Source organism: Neomonachus schauinslandi, chromosome 2 (assembly GCF_002201575.2).
Source record: "Neomonachus schauinslandi chromosome 2, ASM220157v2, whole genome shotgun sequence".
NCBI lineage: Eukaryota > Metazoa > Chordata > Mammalia > Carnivora > Phocidae > Neomonachus > Neomonachus schauinslandi.
The window spans coordinates 192,538,467-192,562,872 of NC_058404.1; the positions used below are offsets into that span (position 1 = coordinate 192,538,467).

The 24,406-nt window shown below is 34.8% G+C and overlaps 1 protein-coding gene across 12 annotated transcripts in view; it reads right to left on the minus strand.

The window, feature by feature from the left end:
* The window catches only part of CPEB2 (cytoplasmic polyadenylation element binding protein 2), a 69,366-nt gene that overhangs the window by 38,650 nt on the left and 6,310 nt on the right, over positions 1 to 24,406 (minus strand). For 10 of the 12 annotated variants that reach the window (XM_044913021.1, XM_044913020.1, XM_021679437.2 and 7 more), the window contains 2 exons: positions 17,120 to 17,210; positions 932 to 982 (listed from right to left, as the gene is read on the minus strand). In XM_044913021.1, coding sequence (XP_044768956.1) covers positions 932 to 982; positions 17,120 to 17,210 — 142 coding nt within the window. Of the gene's footprint in view, positions 1 to 931; positions 983 to 17,119; positions 17,211 to 23,302; positions 23,334 to 24,406 lie in introns of those variants that run through there. The other 2 variants (XM_021679440.2, XM_021679439.2) reach the window with 2 other exon arrangements.

Here is a 24,406-nt window from a genome sequence, read left to right on the forward strand (position 1 = left end):
CAATCTCCCAGGTGGCCTGGACTTTATTCCCACTTTTCTGTCACTACAGTCTTTACTTAGTATTAGTTCACATGGTCGAGCTTTATACTCGCTTTTTTTAGACTTTGTTCCCCAACTTCACTGCCATCTGTTCTTAACAAAGCTTTAGTTAAAATAGAAGAGCCAAGCCATTCTAATTATATAATTATGTATTTTAAAGTAAGTACTATCTCTACTCTTCCTTCTTCCTACTTCCCTCTCTTCGTCCACCCTCTGATTTAAAAATACCTTTGTGAAGGGTATTTTCATCCTCCACGTCTACTCCCACAGTCACGGATGTGCTAAGTACTGCCACTCTGAATACAATGTTTGTCCAACAGAAAGAAAACAAACTTTAATGAAAGTTTATTTATCCTGTTTCTAACTCTGGTGAAGTTCACTGTGAAACTTCCCAGTCAGAATAAATTAAGTTAGTGTGAGCACCACATTTATATAGAATCACTAGTATATTCATTCCCTGGTTAACATAAGCACAAGTACTATACTAAGTAACAAGTTCTATGCACTTTGCAAATATCATCTCATTTAATTCTCATAATAAACCTTGAGATTGTTATTCCCATTTCATAGATGGTAAACTAAGCCTCACAGAAATTACTGCACAAGGTCTCACCATAAACTAGAAAGCCAGTATTCAAACTCAGGACTCTCTCCAAAGTCTGCGATCAATGAATTAAATCACACTGTCACAAATACACTACAATGACTGCTTTGACAGCCAGAATATATTCAAACTTGTAATTCTGCTTTCTGTACAGAAGTTGTAGTTTTATTTTTATACTTATAAAATAATTAACTTCTGTGTATGGGGAAGGTAAAGAAAACCATGTACTCAATCATATTTATTTATATGAGTCAAATTGGAAACGTAAAATGTTTTTTTAAAACTTACCATTTAACATCAACAGATTATCAGTTCCTGGATGTGGATAGCTCAATCGACCTTTAAAAAGACAGGAAAGGTAAATTTGAAGATTATGGAGCTACTTGAAAAGCAAAAAAAGGGAAGAGGGATAGGGAGGAAATTACCGACCATGGTATATTTTTTAAATTAAAAAAAAAATTTCTTAACTCAAAACATATTAACCAAAATCATCTTTGAAATTTGAAAGCAAGACACAAAAACAGCTAACCTTAGTTCCCAGATCATAAGATAAGAGCACAATGTGACTTAGGAGCAATGCCTGGAGAATAAAGCCTATTTGTTTTTTGAGATGTAAAAATAATGTAGGTATCCTGGTCCTCCAAACTTAAAATAGGATGTAAACATTTTTTAGTATTTTCAAAACTGTTTATAATTCTCTCCACAGCTTTCTTTTTCCAAAAATAAAATCTGAAGAAAAGGAATTTATATTCCTAACCAAAATACAACCAAAATATTAAAATAAAAAATGAGTATCAAATCTCATCACAACTTGCCACTTAATTCAATATGATTTTATATATAGTTGTATTTAAATAAGGATGTTTGATGAAAACGTCTTCAACATATTATTACAAGTGATACTGCACATTTAACCTGTTCAAAGTTTACAAGCGATCTAAAAATAAAAAAAGGAAAATATTAAAGCTTAGGAGCATAGTAGCCTAGTATTTCCTTTGAGCCATTCTTCATTTAAGAGTTTTGCACTTAATACATGCAGAAGGGACAGCAGTACTGCAGACTGCTGGGGAAAAGAAGAAAAGGCATGTCTGAACATACTGTGAGGCTCATTCAGCATTTCTACATCATAACGCTTGTTTGACTACCTGCCAACATCGAGGATGATCATTGTTTTTAGCCCGTTAAAATAGAGGATCTTCCTCTAATGCCTGAATCTCTGATGGACTGTTAGAAAGGTTCATTAAAATCTATTGAGAAAACGACTAAAATTAAATGTCTGTGCGATAGAACATCAGCAGCTTTCAGCACAGCCCTTTAAAGACTCTGTGACAGCTTGGAATGCGCTGCCACCAGAATAGTGACCAATAAATATCCGAATGAATCTGACATGATTAATAAGGAATACAGATTAACTGCATCTATCTCGACCACCTCAGCAACTGTAAGACCCCATATCACACCCAAACATTCCATACAAAACACAGACTGTTGGGTTTTAATTATGAAGCTAAAGAATTCAATCATCTGCCAATGAAGGAAATAATCCAATTCTGACATTAAAATATATATATATTTGAGCTATAGATTTATACATATACTAATACACACACACGTACGTCATCTGGGCTCTAATTTAACTGTAGCCGATTCAGACTCAAAGTGGTGAAACAAAACAAACGTTACTGTCCTTCAAAAGACAATTGACTACCTCTTATTTACTCCTGCATTTCATGCAGCATGACCTCAGTAGACTAATAAAGTCATCATACTCTAAAAACATGCAAATAAGTTTATTGTTGTAATACCTTAGTGTGGAGTGAGAAAGAAGACAGCACGTACAAAAGGCAGAAGATACAAAGAGAAAGCAGACCTTTTCTAAACTGGATTTCAACAGCACAGAGCTTAACTTGTCTGAACTATCATAGCTTATTCTGGAAATATGCCTATTTCTAAGCATCTTGTTGCAGGTGACTAAATTTAGAGAGCAATTTAAGGCCATGAAAAATCAGTTATTTTTGACTTGTGATTGAAAATCAAGACCCCTATGAAAGTGGTAGCTTGTATTGCTATATCTACTGTAACAAGTTCATTAAGTCTTGTACACCTACAGTGTGTAGGATGCTAAGGACACAACTATGAGTGAGTCTCTGCTTATGATGTGGTACGAAAGACAGGAAGAAACAACTTCAATAAAATCTGCCATGTTAAAAGAATCATGTACAGTATGCTATATAAAAAACAGAGGAGTATTTAACCAACCAGGGACTCAGGAAAGACCTCCTAGAGAAGTAAAACTGAGCAAAGCCTTAAGCCAGGTTCCACTCAACTTTCAACTGCCACGTATTTATCCTCTAACAGGTTCATTGTTTGCTTTACCTATCCTAAGACACAAGTAAGAAGATATTTTCATTGCTAATAGTCTTTTGACTTCCTGGCTCTGAATGGACTTAAAAGGCACACCCTTTATGTAAAAAGTTCACAAGGTAGATATCTATTTACAGGATGTATATTTGCATATATGTTCTAAAATATAATTCTCCAAATAGGAAAATCTCTCAATATAACTAATCAAATACTCCAAAATGAAATAAGCAAACTCAGACTCATTTTTCAATTATCCAATCCCTTTTCCTCTACCACAGCAAAATATCAGTACATCTTAAGACAAGTAACCTTTCTATTTTACCTGGGATAGTATTAAAATTACTTTCACTAAGAACATGATAATTTATAGAAATAACTAAAATTTGAGGGCTTACTCCATGCCAAGAGCTTTTCTAAGTTCTTTACAACCAATTATTTAGCCCTTATGGGCATCCTGTGAATTAGGTACGATTATCTTCTCATCTGAAGGTGCAGACGCTGTACCACAAAAGGTCACAAAATTTGCTCAAGGTTATAGTGCTGGCACATAGCACTAGCAAGACATGACCCTGGGCAGAATGGCTCCGTGCTCTTACTCATGATCTTATAATGACTTCCCAGTTGATAAAATAATACAGAGAAAGGTATGTATGGTTAGTTATAGGGCAAATTCCTATCCTAAATCCATTAAAAGTATTCACAGAGTGACTATGTAGTATATTAGATAACTTACACTTTAATACAGAAAAAAAATCAAATCACATTGCCATAAAACCAGTTTCTCCCTATTGTCTAGACGCCCTGTGGCACAGAGACTGCCAGTTGTACATTAACCCCTGTACATGTCAGTAACAGAAACCCCAAATCCTACCAAGGTGCAGGGCTGCCCAGGGTAAAAAAAAACTAAATTTCCCAGCCTCCCTTGTAGTTAAAGTGTGTCCATGGGAGTAAGACCTAGCCAATGGGATGTAAAATAAAGCTGGTGTGTGCAGTTTCTGGCAAGTATCCCTAAAAGGGAAGACCTTCCCTTCCTTTCCTTTTCTGCCTGCTGGAATGCAGATTTGATGGCTAACCTGAATCAGCCATATTATATTATGAGGCCACAGCCAGGTGGTAAGGACAGCAGAACAAAAAGACAGGTGCCTAGATGCATGAACATCACCACACCACTTCTAGGGGTGTTACATTTTTGTAATAGAAAAAAAAATATCTTGTTTAAGCTGCTTATGTGTTTTCTGTTGTCCCAGAAGAACCTAACCTTACAAAATAAAGCCCTCTAGTCTAAATTTGTGCAAACTGAATTTTAGGTAACCAGGTTATTATTTATTATTGTGAAAATATGATATCATAATTTCATGATGGTTTTTTTTTTTTTTAAAAGATTTTATTTATTTATTTGAGAGAGAGAGAATGAGAGAGAGCACATGAGAGGGGGGGAGGGTCAGAGGAAGAAGCAGACTCCCTGCGGAGCAGGGAGCCCGATGCGGGACTCGATCCAGGGACTCCAGGATCATGACCTGAGCCGAAGGCAGTCGCTTAACCAACTGAGCCACCCAGGCGCCCTTGATGGTTTTAATATATCTATAATTAATGGGTATCTCCTACTCTTGGCACTTCTTTTACATTGATACTATGCAATTTAAAAATAGATAATTATGAAAAACATATTTATTCTTAGGTGTCAGTAAATAACTAGAGAACATACAGCATCTTAAAATTTGTCTTATTAGTCTATTATGATTTTAGTTATCTGTATAATACATATATATAAGAGGCAATTCATGTCGGCCATTTTAAATGTATATTCAAGCAGCAAAAAAAACAGAAATTTGATGACTGCATCCAACTTATCACTTATATAGATGAATTACCAATTACTAAAATAGAAAGCAAAACGGTATTTAAAGACATGCAATAACTTAAGATAGCATTAAAGACTATTTCATATATATTTAAGTTGTTTCTCCAAATTACCTACTTACTCTGAATAAAAAGAACTTATAAAATAGAGATGATAAAATAATGACACTTATGTCACTTCTCTTTGGATTTAAACATACTTTTACAATTGCGGAAATGTGAATCAGAAAGGATAAAATGAAGCAATCACTTTCTTAACATCTGTTAATGTTTGTGTAGGCTCAAGTTGAAAGCCTCCAGTAAAAAGTAAGCTCTAGTACCCCATTTGCTAAAGCATCATATTTCCCTTCCCAGATACCATACACTCTTGGTTTGCTCTCACTAGCTACTCCTGAAATGCTCTTTCCTATGTCTCCCTCCTCAACTTTTAAATGGTGAGGCCCCAGTATTCACTCCTGGGACTTCTCTTTCTATACCACCCCCCTACATGCTGTTATCTACTACCAAAGCTTCATACATCATCTCTAAGCAGGTGACTCCCACATTTATACCTCGAACTGCAACCTCTCACCCCATACTTCCCCAGAGTAGCATAGAACACAGTCTTCCTTTCATATGGATGCTCATCCCCAAACCCTGGGTTACCTCTACACTTTATTCTGTGTAATCTGTGTACAAATCAGTCAACAATTCCTGACTGCTCTATTATAAACACAGAGCTAGATTTGACTGCTCTTCATCAGCTCCTTCTTGGTTTCCCGAGCGCAAGCCATCCCCATCTCTTCACAGAGTACTAGAATAACCTGATAGTCTAGTCTCCATTCAGCAGCCCGCGTGATCCTTTTAAAATCTAAATCAGTTCGTGTTCTTCTATTGCTTAAAATCCTCCCACGCTGGCCGCTCATCCTCTAACCATTCTAACCATGCTGGCCTCTTTGCTATTACTCAAACTTGGGCGTATTCCCATTTCAGGATCGATTTCCTCTTCTATTTAAAATGCATTTGCCCAGATATGACCAAAGCTTGTACCTCTCGCTTCATTCAGGTGTTTTAAGAGATGCCATCAGAGAACATTCTAAAATAGCAGCTTCTTTCTTTCTCTATCTCCTTGACACTATATTTTTTTCTTCATAGCACTGGTTCTTTTTGTCTCCATCCTTCCTTAAAACAGAAGATCCATGAGGAGAGGACTTGTCTTTTTTATTCTCTACTGTATCTCTAGCATCTAAAACAGAGCCTAGCACATAACAGGCCCCTAAGTATTTGCTAAATGGATGAATGAAATATCTCATTGTATTATGTGACCCTTGAGCTCAATCGAAAGCTTACTACTAAATATGTGTTTGTATGTGGGGCATAGGAAGGACATTCTCTCAGTAAATGGAAAAATTACAGAGTAAGTGTTTATTACTTCATTTTTAAACTTCTTAAGAATGGTAAGGAGAAGGAGGAAGACAAGTCTTGCTTTTTGCCCTTTGTCAAGATAAATTTTTCCCTTCTCCACAAATTTTTTTTTTAATGAATACATCTAAAACATGACCTCCAAAGTCCCAATATTCACAGTTAATGATGTCAACCCATTACTCATTAGTGATGATAAAATTACTAAAGAACAATGTCACACATTCTGCCAACTTCTTTTAACAACAAAAAATTTTAAATCACATACTAGAATCATAAAGATATTAGGTTAGAATTAATATTAAACCAAATAACAAGATAGGCAGTATGGTACAGCAGTTAAAAGCACAAACTCAAGAGTCCAACCACTTTATAGCACTGAAACTTGGACAATTATTGTTAGTGAGCCACCACAGTCACCCAGCTGTAAAATAAGAGTTAATATCCACACCTTAGCTGTGAGAATGACTTACGTTGATACATACATGTAAAGTCCTCAGAGCAGTGTTTGGCATGTATCAAGTGCTTAGTACGTGATATGTATCATATGTCTTATATTGTGTGCATATGTGTGTGTGTTTATTATACACATGAACAAGTTATACAAATGAAAAGATCTAACACTTCCTTCTCATATGCTTTAAATATAAAGCATTGTTTCACGGGTTTGGTCATCTCTTCTAATATTTTTTCATTTTCTATGTTTTACCTTTATTTCCAAATCAGTTAGAAAGAAAATGGTTCACAGGAAGTCTGGTAAAATCCACTTAGAATGTGGTCATTACCAACCTTGAATAACTCCAATCTCTGTTCAGATCCAAGGGGCAGGACAGTCATTCCTGACCTCACTCCCAAATCTCAATGCATGCCTCATAAAAGCCTAAGAATAAGATCATACAAATGCAGAAAAGACCCTTAGATCCAAAGTACGAGATCCCAAGAGAGCAAAAGAATCATTCTTTAATAAAAGCCATCAATCTAAGTGATTTTCCAGGAAAATTAATCTAGTTAACTCACTCTTAAAGCAGGGTCCCATTATAAGTTTTTTTCACTGAATTATTTACAACTTTAAAAACTTTTATCCAATCAACACTAGAAAACATACTAAGAAACACCAAAGAATATAGAATATCAAAAAGTTTGTTTCAAGGAAAGTATAACCACAAAAGAATGACAACAACAACAACAAAAGACTAAAGTCATTAATCATCTGCTAAGATAATGTATCACCATAAAGTTATTATAATAAAACTGGTATTAAGATATATGCAATTAATATTAAAATCAAGTTGAACTAATGGTTGCAAATAAATTGTGATACTTTTATAAATGAAAATAATATTAAGAATAACAAATGGGCAATCAAGCATTGCCAGTGGCAGTGTAAACTGGCATAAAACTTAAAATAAGTTCGCAATATATGTGTTTAGAGCCTCAAAAACAAATGTATTAAGTCTATTTTTGGAAAAAACACAGAAAAAGCTCACTGATTTTTATTTAAAAATTTGAAATACCTAAATTTCCAACTGTAGGGGAATGGTTACACAAACTATTTTAAATGCATGTAAATAATTTTTAAAAGTTCTAAGTAAATACTGATGAAAAATAAGAATTACTATAGAAAAATGTTTCATCATTCAACCAATAATCTATCGAGCCCTTTCTATTTGTTTGGCACTACAATAAATGCTGACTCAAGATACAGCAAAAACAGAGGTGTTCATTGCTCCCACGACACAGTATCATGTGAGAGATACGTACATTTAAAAAAAACGACTGAATCAAAAATAAATGAGCAAGGTACTCCATTTAAAAAGGAATAGGATTCTTTAACAATCTTTAACAAAGTAATCTACTACTGACTAGGAGTGTTAGGGAGGCTTCACTAAAGAGATAAGCAGACTAGGGATTATAAAGATTTCCAATTGAACATGTTGGTCTGAATGCATGTGTGCATCTTTGTTGCTTTCTGAAACCCCTAAAATGACAGTACAGAAGTTTTAAAGAGGCATAACTTCATCAGGACAAAGAAAATGAGATAGGATCACAGAAGAACTATGTCAACAAATTTTTGGAAGCTGTGAACATGAACGGTTGAGTGGTTAACTGCCTTTGTAGACAGACCAGAAATCATTGACAACACTGAAACCTAAACTGGTGTGTGCATGGGAAGACTATCCAGAAACAAGCCATTTACTGTAGCAGATAGCTGGAGATGTTCAGAAATAAGAAGCTCTAGTTCTCACTGAGAGTAGATGTGGGGTGGAGAATCAGAGACACACACAGGCCCCTTTTCGGCTTTTCTAAGGCAGCTAGAAGTCAGGTCTCCAGCTCCCAGGCAGAAGAATGGAAGACATAGATCCAGGGTTCATTTCCCGAACCAAAAGAAAAGACCTAAATACAGACATGGTGAGAGTTTTACCTGGTTGGTTTATAGCAATGCTCACCAGTTTATAAACCCCAGCTACATACACAGAGCTTCCCAATCACCATTTTTGTGTCTTATCTTTAAAAATGAACAGAGAGCAAAGGATCATAAGATATTTGACGAACACTTCCAGCATGAGTAAAAGAAAGAACAAACCAAACAAATAGAAAAGAGGAACTTAGAAGTATAAACAATATAAGGAAATGGAAAAATAATCTTCAGACACTACAATATAGTGTTCAAAGATAAGTACACCAGAGAATTAATATCAAGGAAGAATAGGAAAGTTCTGTGAATTTTTTTTAAAGAGGGTCTTAAAAGTTCTTCAGAGAAAAGTTTTGAAATACAAAAATCAATAAAAGGGCTGAAAAATAATAAATGAGGAAATGCCTTCAAAAGCAAAACAAAAGATAAAGCAATGAGAAACAGAAAAGCAGAGGAATATAGGAAGTTTACTATTTGAAGAACAGCAATTCCAGAAAGAGAAATACTAAAAATAGAAGGGAAGAAATTATCAAAGAAATACCAAAAATGTCCAAGAACTGAAAGAAATGAATCTCCAACTTAAAAAGACCCAACGAGGGGCACCTGGGTGACTCAGTGGGTTAAGCGACAGCCAGGTCAATGGGCTTCCTGCTCAGCAGGGAGCCTGCTTCTCCCTTTTCCTCTGCCCCTCCTGGCCTGTGTGCATGCTCTCTCTCAAATAAATAAAATCTTAAAAAAAAAAAAAAAAAGAGAGAGACCCAATGGCAATGGACGTGCAGTGAAGGAAAAAAAGAAATGGAAGGAAAGTAGAAAGGAACGAAGACAGGCAGCACCCCCTTCCCCGCGCATCAGAAGATCCATATATCATTATGAAATTTCAGAACCACAGGCATGAAAATATCTTAAAAACTTCAAGAAAGACAAAAAATTTAAAAACACAAAACAAGGCAATTAATCATACAAATGAACAGATTTAAGAATGGTAATACACTTACAGTAACCATGTAAGATAAAAGACAATGAAGCCATGCTTTCAATATTCTCAATTACTAATATGTAAAATTCTACATCAGCCTATCATCTTACATAGTAGAATAAACATGTTTTTACAGATATGAGATTTAAAATGTATGTCCCACCTGAAGGAAGGTACTGGAAGAAACGCCCAATAAAACAAAGGTATAGAGCATTAAGAAAAGGCTATGGAGATCATGACATGGATTCCAGAGGAAAAAGGAACTCCTAGCATTATGGAGTCCCACAGTGACAGTTATGAAAGGCTGCAAGAAGGATGCCTTCGATGGCAGGGAAAAAAAAAAAAAAAATCAATCTAAGATTATTTGAGGTTTTCAGATATACTGAAAGAAGCTTCAAGGTTCTATTGATAAATTTTGGGATGAATTCAAGTGACAAGTACTTAGATAACAAAGCAATCAAACCAAGAGACAATGATTAATTCCAGGAAAAGGATGTAAGGGGGAAAAAAGCTACATTATGATACAAAACATATGAGGTTAATCTATGAATATTTGTACTGTCACTTCCTAATTTAAACCAAAATGATCCTCTAATCATTTTGAGAGGACAGAGCAGGTAAGTGTTGGGGAATGGGTAAGCCAAAGTAGAGAGTCAACAATTAATACCTAAAATGTAGGAAATTTACAAGCCAAACATATTATTTACAAATAATTACATGAAAGTAGCTACCTTTAAGGAATGGGAATCTGTAGCAAAGAGAGAAGAATGAAGAAGACGACTTCTATTTTTTGTTATATAAGCCTCATGGCACTACTTGACTTTTTAACCCAAGTACCTATATTTTTTAAACTCTTTTTCTTTAAAGTTAACCAGGTTCGAGGACTGATAAAGTTTGATTATTGCAAATATTTTAAGCTTATATGTAGAAAAAGAAAAGATTAGAAAAATTATACACCAAAATATCAAACATGGTTATTTTAGTTTGTGGAAATAACTGATGATTGAAAACATTTTTTTTCCAGTTTTCCCAAATTTTCTTTAATGAACACATACTACTTTTTTGTAATAAGAAAACAAACATTTTAAAAAAGGATAAAGTCTTATACTCTGGAGGGAAAACCTTCATTAGGGATTCTCAGATGCCCTTCAAATACTATAAGCAACTAAAATCCGTAAGCCTAATTATCTCAAGTACTCACTTTTATGATGACAAATTCTATATAAAAAATATTTGTTTTATTTTCAATTTAAAAAGTAAGAGTTATGAGCCCATAATTAAAGTCCTAATGAAGATTTGTGGTGAAAACACGCTTTTAGTAAGCCCATATATGCTCTGAATAAATAATTGCGTTTTTAAAAAATTCACTGTGGTTTCTGATGGGTTTTTGTTTTTAAAAAACAAAAACTGCAGCTTGTTGTAACTCAAATTGTTTAAATAGTCAAAACTGCCTGGAAGAAATAACAACTATGTTTCCAAATTTAATAATACTATTGCTAATTATGTAAAAATAGTATTGTTGCTAATTACCTATTGTTGCAACTACCTAAAAAGAAATATAAATAAAATTTAAAAATCTCTATTCATGATGCCACACTTCAAGTTTTCTAAAACAAGAACTTTTACAAACACATTTTCACAATTTCCTTTTCAATCTGCAGACATTCTCACTGACAACAAAAGTTAAAATCTTGAAAATTGTACTTTTCTTAAGATGAATTAAATTCTGAGTAGCTGGAGGGTAAAGTATTAAGATTCAGGCATATTACAACAGTGATCATCTTAAAGTCAAAATAATTTAACAAACTGTGTAAGGCTTCTATATAAATGATTTATTCCAAAGTTGTTAATGATTTTTTTCTTAGGAAAAAAGAAAAACAAAATACAGGGGAAAGAATACGTAAATTTGACTCCTTTTTAGAATAAAAAGAAACATTTTCTTTAAAGACCGAAAGCATATACAGCAATCCCTCATCTTTTTTTGAAGATATTTTCTATTATACGTGATTTTCATTTATACTTTCTGGCACTTGTAAAAATTTTTTTTTTTTTTAAAGATTTTATTTATTTATTTATTTGAGAGAGAGAGAGAGAGAAACAGCATGAGAGGGGAGAGGGTCAGAGGGAGAAGCAGGCTCCCCGCTGAGCCGGGAGCCCGATGTGGGACTCGATCCCAGGACTCCGGGACCATGACCTGAGCCGAAGGCAGTCGCTTAACCAACTGAGCCACCCAGGTGCCCACTTGTAAAAATTTTGACTTCAGTAAACACAAGTGGGCTGACGAAAAGTAAAATTAGTTCTGAGAGACGCATTCCTCTTTCTGCCAGAGAATCAGTGAGAGCAGTGTATGAGGAACTTAAGACAATCGACCTAACTGCCTGGGCATATATATTATTGGTATTAGTTTTATTTTGCACTTTGTTGTATTTTAATAAATTTCATTAAAACTTTTACAACTTTTCATAGATCTCTTTGATCTTGTTCCACTATTTCAGAGTTTCTCCAAGTGTGCTCTTTACACAACTTGGAGTGCACAGTCTCTTGGAGTGGGGTACTGAAACCTGCCTAATAAATGTTCTCAGAGTTTCAGAATCTCTGCCCAGCCTGAAAGTTCTTAAGTTCTAAAATGTAAATTCTCACACGACAGACTTTTAGAAATTTATACAAGTTACTCTGTGACTTTGTACTTCAAATTTACATTAAGGCCTGCTGAAGAGAATCAGAGGGAAAAGAACAATAGAAGAAAAGAGGCAAGAATTTATTTGATACTACTGCAACCACTTATTGCCTTACACAGAAGTAATTCCTTATTTTCTCAGTAGTTATCTTCCTTAAAATAGCAGAGATTCTACGTCAGGAGTCTTGGAAAACAGGAGTTTAGCAGTCAAGTAATAAAAATGATGCTAGACACACAAAAATACAGAGTAAATAAGAAGTTTTAAAGGCATCCACTTTTAAACATGTGTTGGCATAAAATCATACTCTAAATCCTTTTTCCTGAATTCCTTTAAATCGTTCAGGGAACACTGGTAAAGTCATTGTGACTTGCTAAAACAGATCTTTCCAAGAACTGCTATATTACAGCATTTATGCATGAATGAAGTGCATCTTTCCACAGTTTTCAAATCATTTTTTTTAGCTGAAATTAAATTTTTATGTTTACTCTTATACTTTTGGGGAGGGTGTAAGACATTTTTGGTAATAATGCTTACACAGTAAGACCTTTTTGCAAATTGCTGAGGGTAGGGAGGGAAGAGAGCTTAACAATAATCACTGTCTTGTTCTTTTGTTTAAAGCAGAATGAACTGATCCACACATACATAAAAAGATCACAGATTATTTAACATAGGTATTCAAATACAAAACTGCAATATCACAAAACTGCAGTTGGCAAAGCATGATTTACTTTAACCATTAAAAGAATCCATATTTGTTTTTCCTTTGAAAATAAAAATATTTGCCAAGAATGAAGACAGTCATCAGAAAACAGGATGTTAATGGCAAAAAACCACTGCAGAATAAATAAAACAGATCAGTGTCACTGATACTAAGGAAAGCATAAAATGGTGTGTTAGTGTTCCTGATCTGGAGCAAAAGACGGCACGCACTCCCTACGGCCGGCTGAGCAGTTACATCCCACGAGCGTCAGGCAGCCCTCAACAAGCTAAGCCAGGACTTGTCTACTTTCAGTTCCTCCAATGTGACAGGCTCTTCCATGCACCCTGGCCCCTCTGTCTAGTTGACACTTCCCCCGATATTTTTTCATCTTTGTGCTGTTCAACCTTCAGGTCTTAGCTTTCTTTACTCCACAGATAAACTAAGTACCCTCCTCCCCTTACTTATTACCTCTGCAAGCACCTTATCATCTCCCTCCACAGCACTTCTAACACTCTATGGTTAGAGGTATGGGTTTTATGTAGATAAATATTATATGACTATATCATATGTATATATGCATATTATACACATGATGATAAGGTCCCTCTTTCCCTAGTAGGCTACAAATCCCACGAGAACAGAGACAATGTCTGTTTTGCACAATTACAACCAAGGTCTTGGACAGTGCCTGGCACAAAAGTGGACACACTTAGCGGAATAAAGTGCATATAGAGCTGCATCTTTGTTTGCCATCTCTTCACACCTTTAGAACTTCAATGAGACAAGACCCTTCCTACCTGCTATGCTAAACCACAGAACCTCAACATTAAACAACGGAGGTTCCCTACTGACCTGTAAAAATCACTGGAGGGTGGGAAAATGGAAACAAGCTGCAGTGAAGTATTCTGGGCGGCGGTGGGGATGGGAGGTCCCTCTGTTAGTACTATCAGTCAGTTCTCAGGCCAGTAACTTGCCAGACTTCCTTTGGATTCCAGAGAGCTGCTTGATTGTTTTCCTTTCTACTGACATGAAGTTTTATCTTGAGTAGTTTTCTCTTTTCCTTTAGAAAAGTAGAACTGAGTGCAAATTTAGCTTCCGCCTTTCATCTCTGTGGAAGCCAAGCCAGCCTCCATGACGGCCTCCACTGATGCTTGCCTCCCAATATTCACATCTCCTGAGTAGCAGACACCTCCCCAGTTGAGCAGGGATGACCTGTGTAGCTACTAGGATGTCATGGAAATGGTGGTGTGAGACTTCTGAAGCTAGGTCACAGAAGACACTGGGACATTCACCTTGAACTTTATCTTTGCTCTGGGGGATCCACTGAATACACTGTGAGGACACACCAGAAGTTCCGTGGAAGGGTCCACATGGTGAGCAACCGAGTTCTCCTGCCAATGGCCTGGGCTAACTTGCCACCCACATGAGTGAGCCACCCTGGAAAAGGAACCTCCAGCCCCAGTCAAGCCTCCACATGACTGCTACCTCATGAGATCCTCAGCCAGAACCAAGCAGCTAATTTAGCTCTTGAATTCTAACCTAAAGAAATTGTGTGAGATAATAAATGTTTATTGTTGTCTTAAGCTGCTAAACTTAGGGGTAATTTGTTATACAGCAATACATAACAATATAATCTCTCATCACTGAAGTTCCTGTGGAAAATTTTCATATAGGAAATTTTTCTATATGAAAATTTTCTAGAAACTTTTATCATTAATAGAAAGGGAAACAAAAAATTAATTAAAAAAAATTTACCCTAGAACTCCCTTTTCCATTTCCATTAGATCCCATAAGGAAGACAAAGCAAATGGCAGACTTTTTGAAAACACTTAAAAAGGATAACATGATTCATTCATTTTTTTTTTTTTGGGAAAAAAAAAAAGAATTTTCTTGTATTAAACAGAAGACACGATTTTCTGAAAGGAATGAAAGATGAGATGGAAGAGGCGGGACATAGGCTGAAGTGCTGTCCTGAAGATGAGGAATGGAAAAAAGGGCAAAGTTCCGAGATTGGCTTCTGTTCTGTCACAACCTCACTTATAGCAGAGTTTACTGAGGTCCCACCCAGAGAAAATGTGCAATGATCAGAATACGAGGAGGAAGATATACAATATGACATCCTTATGATATCCTAAAGGCAGTGAAGTCTGTACTAATAAGAAAAGAGAATCTTCACGTAGCAGCACTTGGGTATGAGGATCATTTTAAAGAAGTATATGATGGTAGTATGCAGAAGTCCCAGTCTTATTTCTATTTCTACGTAGAGAAGATCTCTCAATTCTTTTTATTTTTTTCTCTTTTAATTCCCTGCCATAATAAATGTGGAACAGAAAATACTCCAATTAGAAACAGAGATTTGTTAACATAATTCCAAAAGGTGTTGCTGAACACATTTTCCCCCTTCCCATGGCCAAGATAATTTTTCTAACAAAAGAGTTTGAATTCATTTGAGATTCTTTTTTAAATTATTAAATTCCTCTTAGCCTTAGGCTGCTTCCATTTTCTTCTCCAAGTCTTCTTTCTAGGTTTCTCCCAGTTTTATTATAACACAGACTTTAGAAAAACAGAAAACCTGAGATAATTCTCCAGCAGAGAATGTTTACTCTTAACATTTTCAAAAGACGTTTTTAAAGAAGACTGGGAGAAACAACAATGAAAAATGTTTCATTATTCACTGGTAACAGTGAATAATGACTTTATCTTGTATAAGAATTTCTAAGAGTTTTCTTTCTAGATAAGCCAAAGAAATAAACAGATGGAACTTCTTCATAATCATAAACTGCTGGATTCTATTATTAAACAGTGGATCCAAGACAAATACCATTAGAACTGTCAGAGTAACAGTGAAAGAGAACAAGACCCCAATATACAGATACTAAAAAAATTAGATTAGGTTTTGGTTAGAAGGCCCCCCCCCAAAAAAAAACCCCAAGTATAATAGTCTTTATTAGTTTGGGAGAATTACCATTGCCACACACTGTTAACAATCATTTATGATCTCTTGAGCTTTTCACGCTCCTTAAAAATAAAGGACTTAGAAAGACAAGAAACTCCTTTATAAACAAAATCTAGAAACAAAACAAAATGTTTAGATATCTGATCAGTATTACCAACTCAGCCTCAAGCCACCACCTTGCTGCCAACACTTAAGTTCTAGAGTTTTAGGCTAAATGTTTCAAGGGAATTCTTACTTGGCTTTATAGAATTAAAAATGTGGAAAAATTACCAAGTAGCCCATGGTTTTGATTCAATGAGAGATGCTGAGCCAGAACCCAACCAAAATGCTCCTGAGTTCCTGACCCACAGAACTGTGTGACATAATAAATGTTTATTGTTGTTTTAAGCTGCTAAATTTTGGGATAATTTATTATGCAGCAAGAGATAGCATATCTCTTATCACCCAAGTACACAGTTTTTCTAGATTTTCACCATGAAAATAAAAGGCAATGAGATATATTGTACAAAGAAATGTAAAATAATTAGTAACATGTAATGTACAGACAAATGAAAACAAGTATGTTAATGAAATACCTTCAGATACAGTTAACAATAAGACTAATACTCTAAGATCGGTGGAGCTGATTCTTTTTCCTAATCTGCCCCAACTTTTATGAAACCTCAGAGACGCTACTATAAAAGATCTCCTTTTAAAACCCTATGACAGTAGAAGAAAAATCGGAAAGGAAGTTAACTTAGGGCAATTATAGGTAGGAATCACTGCAAATTGTAAATTCAAGTATTCCAAGGATTTTTTTTTAAATTTCTGTATTTGATAGAATTCTAGAAAAGTGACTTATACTATACACTTAGATCCTATGGCGAACTGCAAAATATTTCTCAACAGTGGCTTTTTCTTAGATAACAAGTCAAGAGGCACGGGTTTACACTTCTCTCTGCATAAATCAGCATAAATCTAAATAAGCTACAAAAGAAAAAGTAGGACATTTCACAAAGGTTTTTATTAGCAAACAACAGAATCTTATAGATGACATAGGTGCTACTTAGTGCTAATTTTCTTATAAAAAATGGTGAGACAGACACAGTTCGATGCATGATATAAGAAATAAAAAAAAAAGTCACCTACCCTTAAGAGGATCATGCTCTGCTCTCATAATATCAATAAGGGAATTCTCCAAAGAGTGCATATTCAAACTGTCATACATTCTACTTCGATCCTAGAAGAGAAAAAGACTCAATATGATGTATGCAACTTTTTCAAAAACTGATGATAAATATACCATCTAAATCTTCTTACATAAAACAGGACATCTGATTAATATATTACTAATCACTTGCATCCCAAGACAATACCAGTAACTAAGGATCCCATGAGTTACAATATCTCTTGTACTGGAGAATACTACATTTACTGTATTCACCTCTAAAATCACATATCAAAAATAATCTTAATTCACTGGAATCATTAATATAGTAAAATAATTTCTATTGTTATCTCAACTTATAAAGATTTCTGAAATGTTATACACACAGCATTTTTAGTTGTTAACTTCTAAGCTTTTCTCATATATCTAGGAAGAGACAGGCACTTAAACAGTAAGTATTTGGGGGGAAGGAATTAATCCCATAATGGCACCATACTTTAAATATCTATCAAACAGTGTACATTATTTGACTTAGAATTTCACAATAATAAATAAACAACCCATTCAGTTAATATCAAAAGCATGAACTACTAATATCAGAACAAAGACTAACACCTAAAATACTTATAACCAAATATTGCTCCCTGAAGTCTTCACATATTGGTCTCTGCATTTCTAAATCCTCTTTCCCTCCACACCCTGCAAAGAAGGCGGGGATGCAGGGAAGAGAGGATGGAAAGTATTCTCATCTCAACAAGTTTCCTACCTCAAGTCCCAGAACAAAGTCTTTGTGTAGCTGAAAGTCTTGTTTGCTAAATGTTAAATCTGTCAACCTGCTTACCAGAAGGAATGGGATTCTTCAACGCCTATGAATTTATGCTGTTATTCTGACCAACACATCTCAATGTACCTGAACAAACATACACGGAGAACAACGATAGCAAGCTCTGGCCCATGCCCCCTAAATTGCCAAAATGTCAGTGATGACTCCCACTCATTTAAATGTGTAGGTGTTTGTACAGGTGTATGTATATGAAGGAGAGGCAGGGCAGGCCATTTTTAACTCTCAAAAAATAATACATAAAAAGAAAACGGAAGAGTAAGAAAAATGAGGGGGGAAAAGTCTCTACAGAAATCAGAATTAGGCACTTCTTAACCTGAGTCCATGAACTTCAAGAAGGACCATGAAATCTGAGATTATATACAATATTCTGTATGTGTGTGTACACATAATTTTTTCCTGAAGGAAAGGGCTTCATCAGTTTTCCAAAGGAGTCCACAATCCAGAGACGATTCAGAGCCAGTCTTTCAGAAAGCTAAAGAAAAACATAAAAAGCTTTTACTGAAAATATGTTGATTTATTTACTCCAGCAAGTGGAGTAAATAAATCAGGGTTGTGAGCTTTTAAAGCTAGGGGACCAGAATCAGTATTGCAGACTAAACAAACTGCTGTTGAGGAATTTTGAAAGCGTGCAAAGTAATACTAAATGGTAGACTCCTAGACCAGTTGCTCTTACTCCAGCTTTATCACCATACAGCTATATTGGTACTCCTTACTTATCTTTACTTACTTTATTTTACATCATTAACAGTGACTTTGATTGGTGAGGGAGGCACAGAGAATCAGTGAACTAGAATAGTGGTTCTCTCACTTGAGCATGCTTTAGGATCATGTGGAAGGGTTGTCAAACACACATATCGCTGGGCCCCAGATTGCTGGGACTCTGCTGACAGTCTGAAATTCAAAAGGTTTACAGTGGCCCCTGAAAACATGTATTTAAAGTAGGTTCCCAGGTGATACTTAGACTGATAGTCCAGAGACCATATTTTAAGAATTGCAGAGCTTCTTTATCTTGAGTAAGTTACTAAACCTTTTTAGACTCTGTTCTATCTTCTAGAAAAGAAAAAAAAAAATTGTCTCAGACTAGATAGAAAAGCAAAAGACTCAAAGCACTATGTGATAAATTAAATAAAACTGGAATAGAGAGGCCCTTGGGCAAAAATGACATACAATTTTAGTAATCCAAATATTTCCATCTTCTGTGCTTCCACCATACTATGTTTGTAACTAATTTGTTGATTTTCCTGCCTTACCCACTAAACTAAATTAATTAGAGGCAAGGACCTTCTAATTATGGAATATAGCTAACTCTCAAATGTTTGTTGAATCAATAGTAGTTTATCTCTACTATAAAAACTGCGAATTAAAGTTGAGCTCTGTGAGGGCAAAGACTGTTCAGAACCATAAAGTCTTCTTAGAATTCTCCATGGAATAGGTACTCAGATGTTAATTGACAAAGCTAAGACAAGATGTATTAAAAACATATTTAAAATAGAATTTAAAAATGTAAGCTATCATGATAAAAATTGTATATATAATTAAGTAAAAAAAAAAACCTCAGGAGGTATGTTGTATCATGTAGGTTCTAAGATATATTATAAATACTTTGTATCCTATTTACCTTAAATTCTTGCAAAGAAAACATGTTATGGTTCAGGGATATCTTCTCAGGCTGATGTTTTCTGAAAAGAATCAGACTATGCCCCATCACAGTGGACCTATGAACTTAATTAATGGTGACTATTACCACCACCCAAATGATATTTCTCACATTTTTTTTTTTTTTTTTTGGTCACACACTAACTCCATTCAAGGAGTATGATCTTCCTTTAGAGCAAAATTTAAAGTAAAATTAATGAAGTAACTCCATATACACTGTCAATGGGCAATATTTAAGCTAAGAAGGGAAATATAAAAGCAAGCTAGTCAATAAATATCAGTGACCACTAGGTAATAAACAAACAGTGGTTATTCAAAAAAGCTGCACGTATTGATAGCTTTAGCTTTAATGCCTATATCCAACTGAAACAGTGTGATGCCCACTTAATAAGGCCCCTTATTTTCCCTTGCATTTCAAGTCTCATCATGAAACAAACTCCTGCTTTAGTAAGGAAAATAACAAAGCTATTATAAAACTACTAGCTTACTTATACTTTGGTGAGCATCAGCTGCATCCCACATGATTTTTAAAGCACTAAACACAAAATAGCCTTGAGCAGGCAAAGAGCTCATGACATCTCAAAATCACTTTCTAAATTTAATGAAACCTATAGGTTCATGTTCAAAAAGTATAGATAATTTCATTAAATAAAGTGGGGATTAGAATATAACTTCTGGAAAAAAACAAAAACAGAAACAAATCTAATTATAGAATAAGGGTATTAGAAAAATCTGTGTTCACACAAACTGCCTGAAACTATTTTAAGGTAAACATAAACACACCAAAACTGATTAGCGCACATATGGAAAATCATAGCAATGTAACTTATATTTATGACTACATGACTATATGACAACAGCCAAGATGTTTCACAAAAGTAAGAATCTCTATGAGGAAAAGATTACCCCAATCTACTTTAAATATGAAAATTATCTGGCAAAGAATCAACTTAAATGGGTTTTCAGAAACTGAGATTATAGAATCCCACAAGCAGTGGGACTAATTTTCGGGAAAACTACACTCTATTATAATATTTTATTATTTTCATAAACCCAGACATTTGCCATAAAGAGTTACAGAAGCAACAATACAGTCCTAGAAAGACTGAAAAACACAGAAAGAACAAAGTAATCCTAATCTTAAATAGGATAACCTAAAAAAAGATTAGAAATGCTAAAAAATAAAGAGGTCAAGAATATTAAAATTAGTACAACAAAAAGAACTTGAACTTAATTAAAAGGGGACATTTCAATGGGATGTTATATTTTTACTCTGATATATTAAAAACCCTGTCTCATTTCAAAAGAAGTGGTCAAGCAGAACATTTTCCTCTTGAAAATGAAGTATTCACCCAAAGAAAAAGGAGATGGATTATAGGAAAACCCCATATTGTCATATTTAAAGATATACCAGATGCTTTAACATATATCCTTCTAAGTAGAAAGATCAGCTTTTGTTGCAGTTTTGTGTTGACTTTTCCAATTTTTGCTTTAAAATAACAAGTTGTACTAATATTGTCCTCAATCTTCAGTAAATACTGGTTTTACGTTCCTGACGACACACTGCTACTCTACTGAATTAGCAGCAGATGATGTGCTACTGTCTTCCTGCACAATGTCGTGTTCAGTCTCCTACTCTCTCATTTCAGTCTCTGGTTGTTCCACACAGACACCCCTTCTTCATCCGACTGGACCTTCACCTTCTCAAAGGCAAAGAACAGAATTTCTCCCCATATATCCCAAGGGTAATTAAAACACTACGACATACATAACGAACATACATTTTTTGAACTTCCTTTATTAATCTGAACCTTGACAATGTGCTATGACAGTGACAGGGAAAAAAATCAAAAAAAAAAATTTTTAAAGGCCCCAAATAGCTAAAGCTATACTAGTATCCACAAGGATTAAATGGAAAGGCAAGAAGAAAATAGGCGGTATAAGAATATATCAAGTACAGTTAAAGAATTGAATGCAGGATACAAAACTTGAAAAGAAAGCATCCATTACCTAAGCAGGTACAAGAGAACCCATTCTTTCTCATTTTCAGTGAGTGTTAACAGTTTGCTGACTACCAATGCCCCCTGAGGTTCATCACATTTAAGAACCACAATTTAAGGAATGTTCTATTAAGTGAAAAATTAGACTTGGTCTGCTACTATATATTGTTTTTTGTGCAAAGTGAATAAAGACACCAAATAATGTATTTTTCCAAGACACCCCCATATTATCATTTATCATGTTGTCACGTAACAGTCTAGATATTAAAGACTGGTGGGAAGTATCTACAATTAATTCAAGGTAGTTTATGTGACATGCTCAAGAACTTCCACAGGAACAAAAATCTAGAATTGAATATATTGATAATCCCTTAGCTAGAGGACAGGCCAACATCCATCTTGTAAGGCTTCACGGCTATATTACACTTTTAAAGGCATTTTGTTGCTTTGTTTACAGAGAACTGATGTACCGTATATAAACCTGCAAGTAATAACCTTAGCTACTACTATATTTACTTTTTGATTTAAAATATTAAAGTATTAATGAATATATTATAATCCCAATATCTAATTGAAATTCAATTTTAAGGCAATTAGAATTCATACATCAGAGTATGACTTCTTGCAAGGGTAACTACCTAACAGCATTTTAAAGAAAAGTATTCTTAGCCTTAAAGAAATTAACACAAATACCTAAAATTCATTTTAAAGTCTGAAATGTATTTAAAACTTTACCTTTGTTTTTAAAAAGTTTTATATTTGAAGCTTTTCCATAAAAAAATAAAGTAAGGAAATGCCAACCAACCCTAAAAATTTTATATGCAACTGAGTAAAACCAATCTACAAAACCATTTCTTCCCCATTTGCTGATTGTTAATTACATGTCCAGTTCTTGGTATAGGTAAGGCCTCAAGTATCCAGGTACAGGAATTGAGACTCCAGTTCTAGAATTTAGTATATTTTTTATGCCTAATCAATTTGAAACTAAAAGAAATAAAAAGTTAAATGTTTTAAAATAATGTATTTGTTAACTGAGATATATTAGTATTAAAATGTTCTATATAATTAAAAAAAAAGTCAGAATGAAAATACTGCCCCAGATATTTAAGTGCTTAAGAATTTTCTATAATTTTAACTTTGCCAAATAGTGAGGAACTACCCAATGGTTTAAAATACCAATTGAAGTTTGTAGCTGTTGCTGTATTTTTAAAAACCTCAATTTCAAATACCTCAACCTTTTATGGAAAGATAGAAACACAGAACAAATTTTGTATCATTAAGTACCCTTAAGGTCCTCAAAAGAGAGAACCACATTACTTTTAAGACCAGTTGGGAGGTCATACACTATACCTTGCCTGCCTCAATCCAATTCCCACCCCTTCTCCCCAATAAACCAGGACCTTTGTATTCTAAAAATAAAGTGTGTGTGTGTGTGTGTGTGTGTGTGTTGGGGGGGGGGTTGGTGGTGCACAGGGAGGAAAAGAAATGGCCAAAATAGATCAGAGAAAGTATAAGAGCTGGCTAAAAAGGCCTTTCATGATCTAGTTCAAGGTTCTCCCTTTTATAGATACGGAAACTATGACCCAAAGACATAAAAGACCCATAGACTGTATCCTCAGATGTCATAAGGACTGAGAAAGAGGAAGAAGGTTCAGGTTTCAGACCTCCTTTTCTTCTAGTTCAGTTCACTTCCCACTATCTTTTTCTTCACCAAGCTCTTCATCATATCACACCTCTGGCTCACGGGTCCCAAGGGAATGACAGTATCTCAGCAGTTTACCAAAAGAAAAAAAAAATTATCTTTAAGCACCTAAATCCTTTCATGTAAAATGAATTTACCTAAAATCCTAGGTTATAGAACAGGTAAGAACAGATTGGCTTTGACTGAAATCTAAGTGGGAGTGCTGGAGGCCCTCATCTTATAGCAGCCCAGGGGCTGACTTCCCTTTCATTATCACCTCTATCTACTCTCTAGCACTCCACCAACTAAAACCATCTCAATAACCTCATTTCTCAACATTTGCCCTGCCCCCATGGTCCCTTTAAGACAGCTAATCTGTCTTCTCTCTTCTCCACAGTTAAATATTCCTCATATATATATCCTCTTGCTTCTTCCTACACATGTTCTTCAAATAATTATGTCCTGTCTTCTCTAAAAACATGTCCCTTGCCACCTTCAAAGTGATTATAATTTTCGTCTTCTAACATATCATCTCCTAGGCATTTATGTATTCAATTTGAACAACATAAAAGTGCTACCATAAAAATGTCACTAATATGGCCTAAGTATAGGCCAGAGTGGAGAAGAGAGTAGAAATAGATGGATAGCTAACTTAAATTAACAAAACAATAAATCACAAATTGTGTGTGAGAGAACTACTTATTTCTAAGTGGAGATCCTGGTAGGACTATTTTGGTAAAACGGTAGGACTTGTCTAAAATAAGTGCTAATGATAGATTATTGAAGTTACTGCTAACCCTCCAAATTTGAAAGCTATTGACAAACGCATTATTAATCTATTTATAGAGTCCTTACTTGTAAAATCATCTCATGTTGATAAATTAACTAAGGAAGAGCCTTAGCTAAGGATAACATAGCTCCATTCAGTGGGCTCCCACAATGTCAAGTCTATGCTCATTCAAGCTTTGGCTCTGTAGTAAAGAATCCTCATGTAGGACCGAGTTTTCTACTCGTCCCGTAATAATTCTCATCACTGGGTACCCAGTATGAATTCTAATTTAGTCTGCAGGAAAAGAGAGAGCATTTT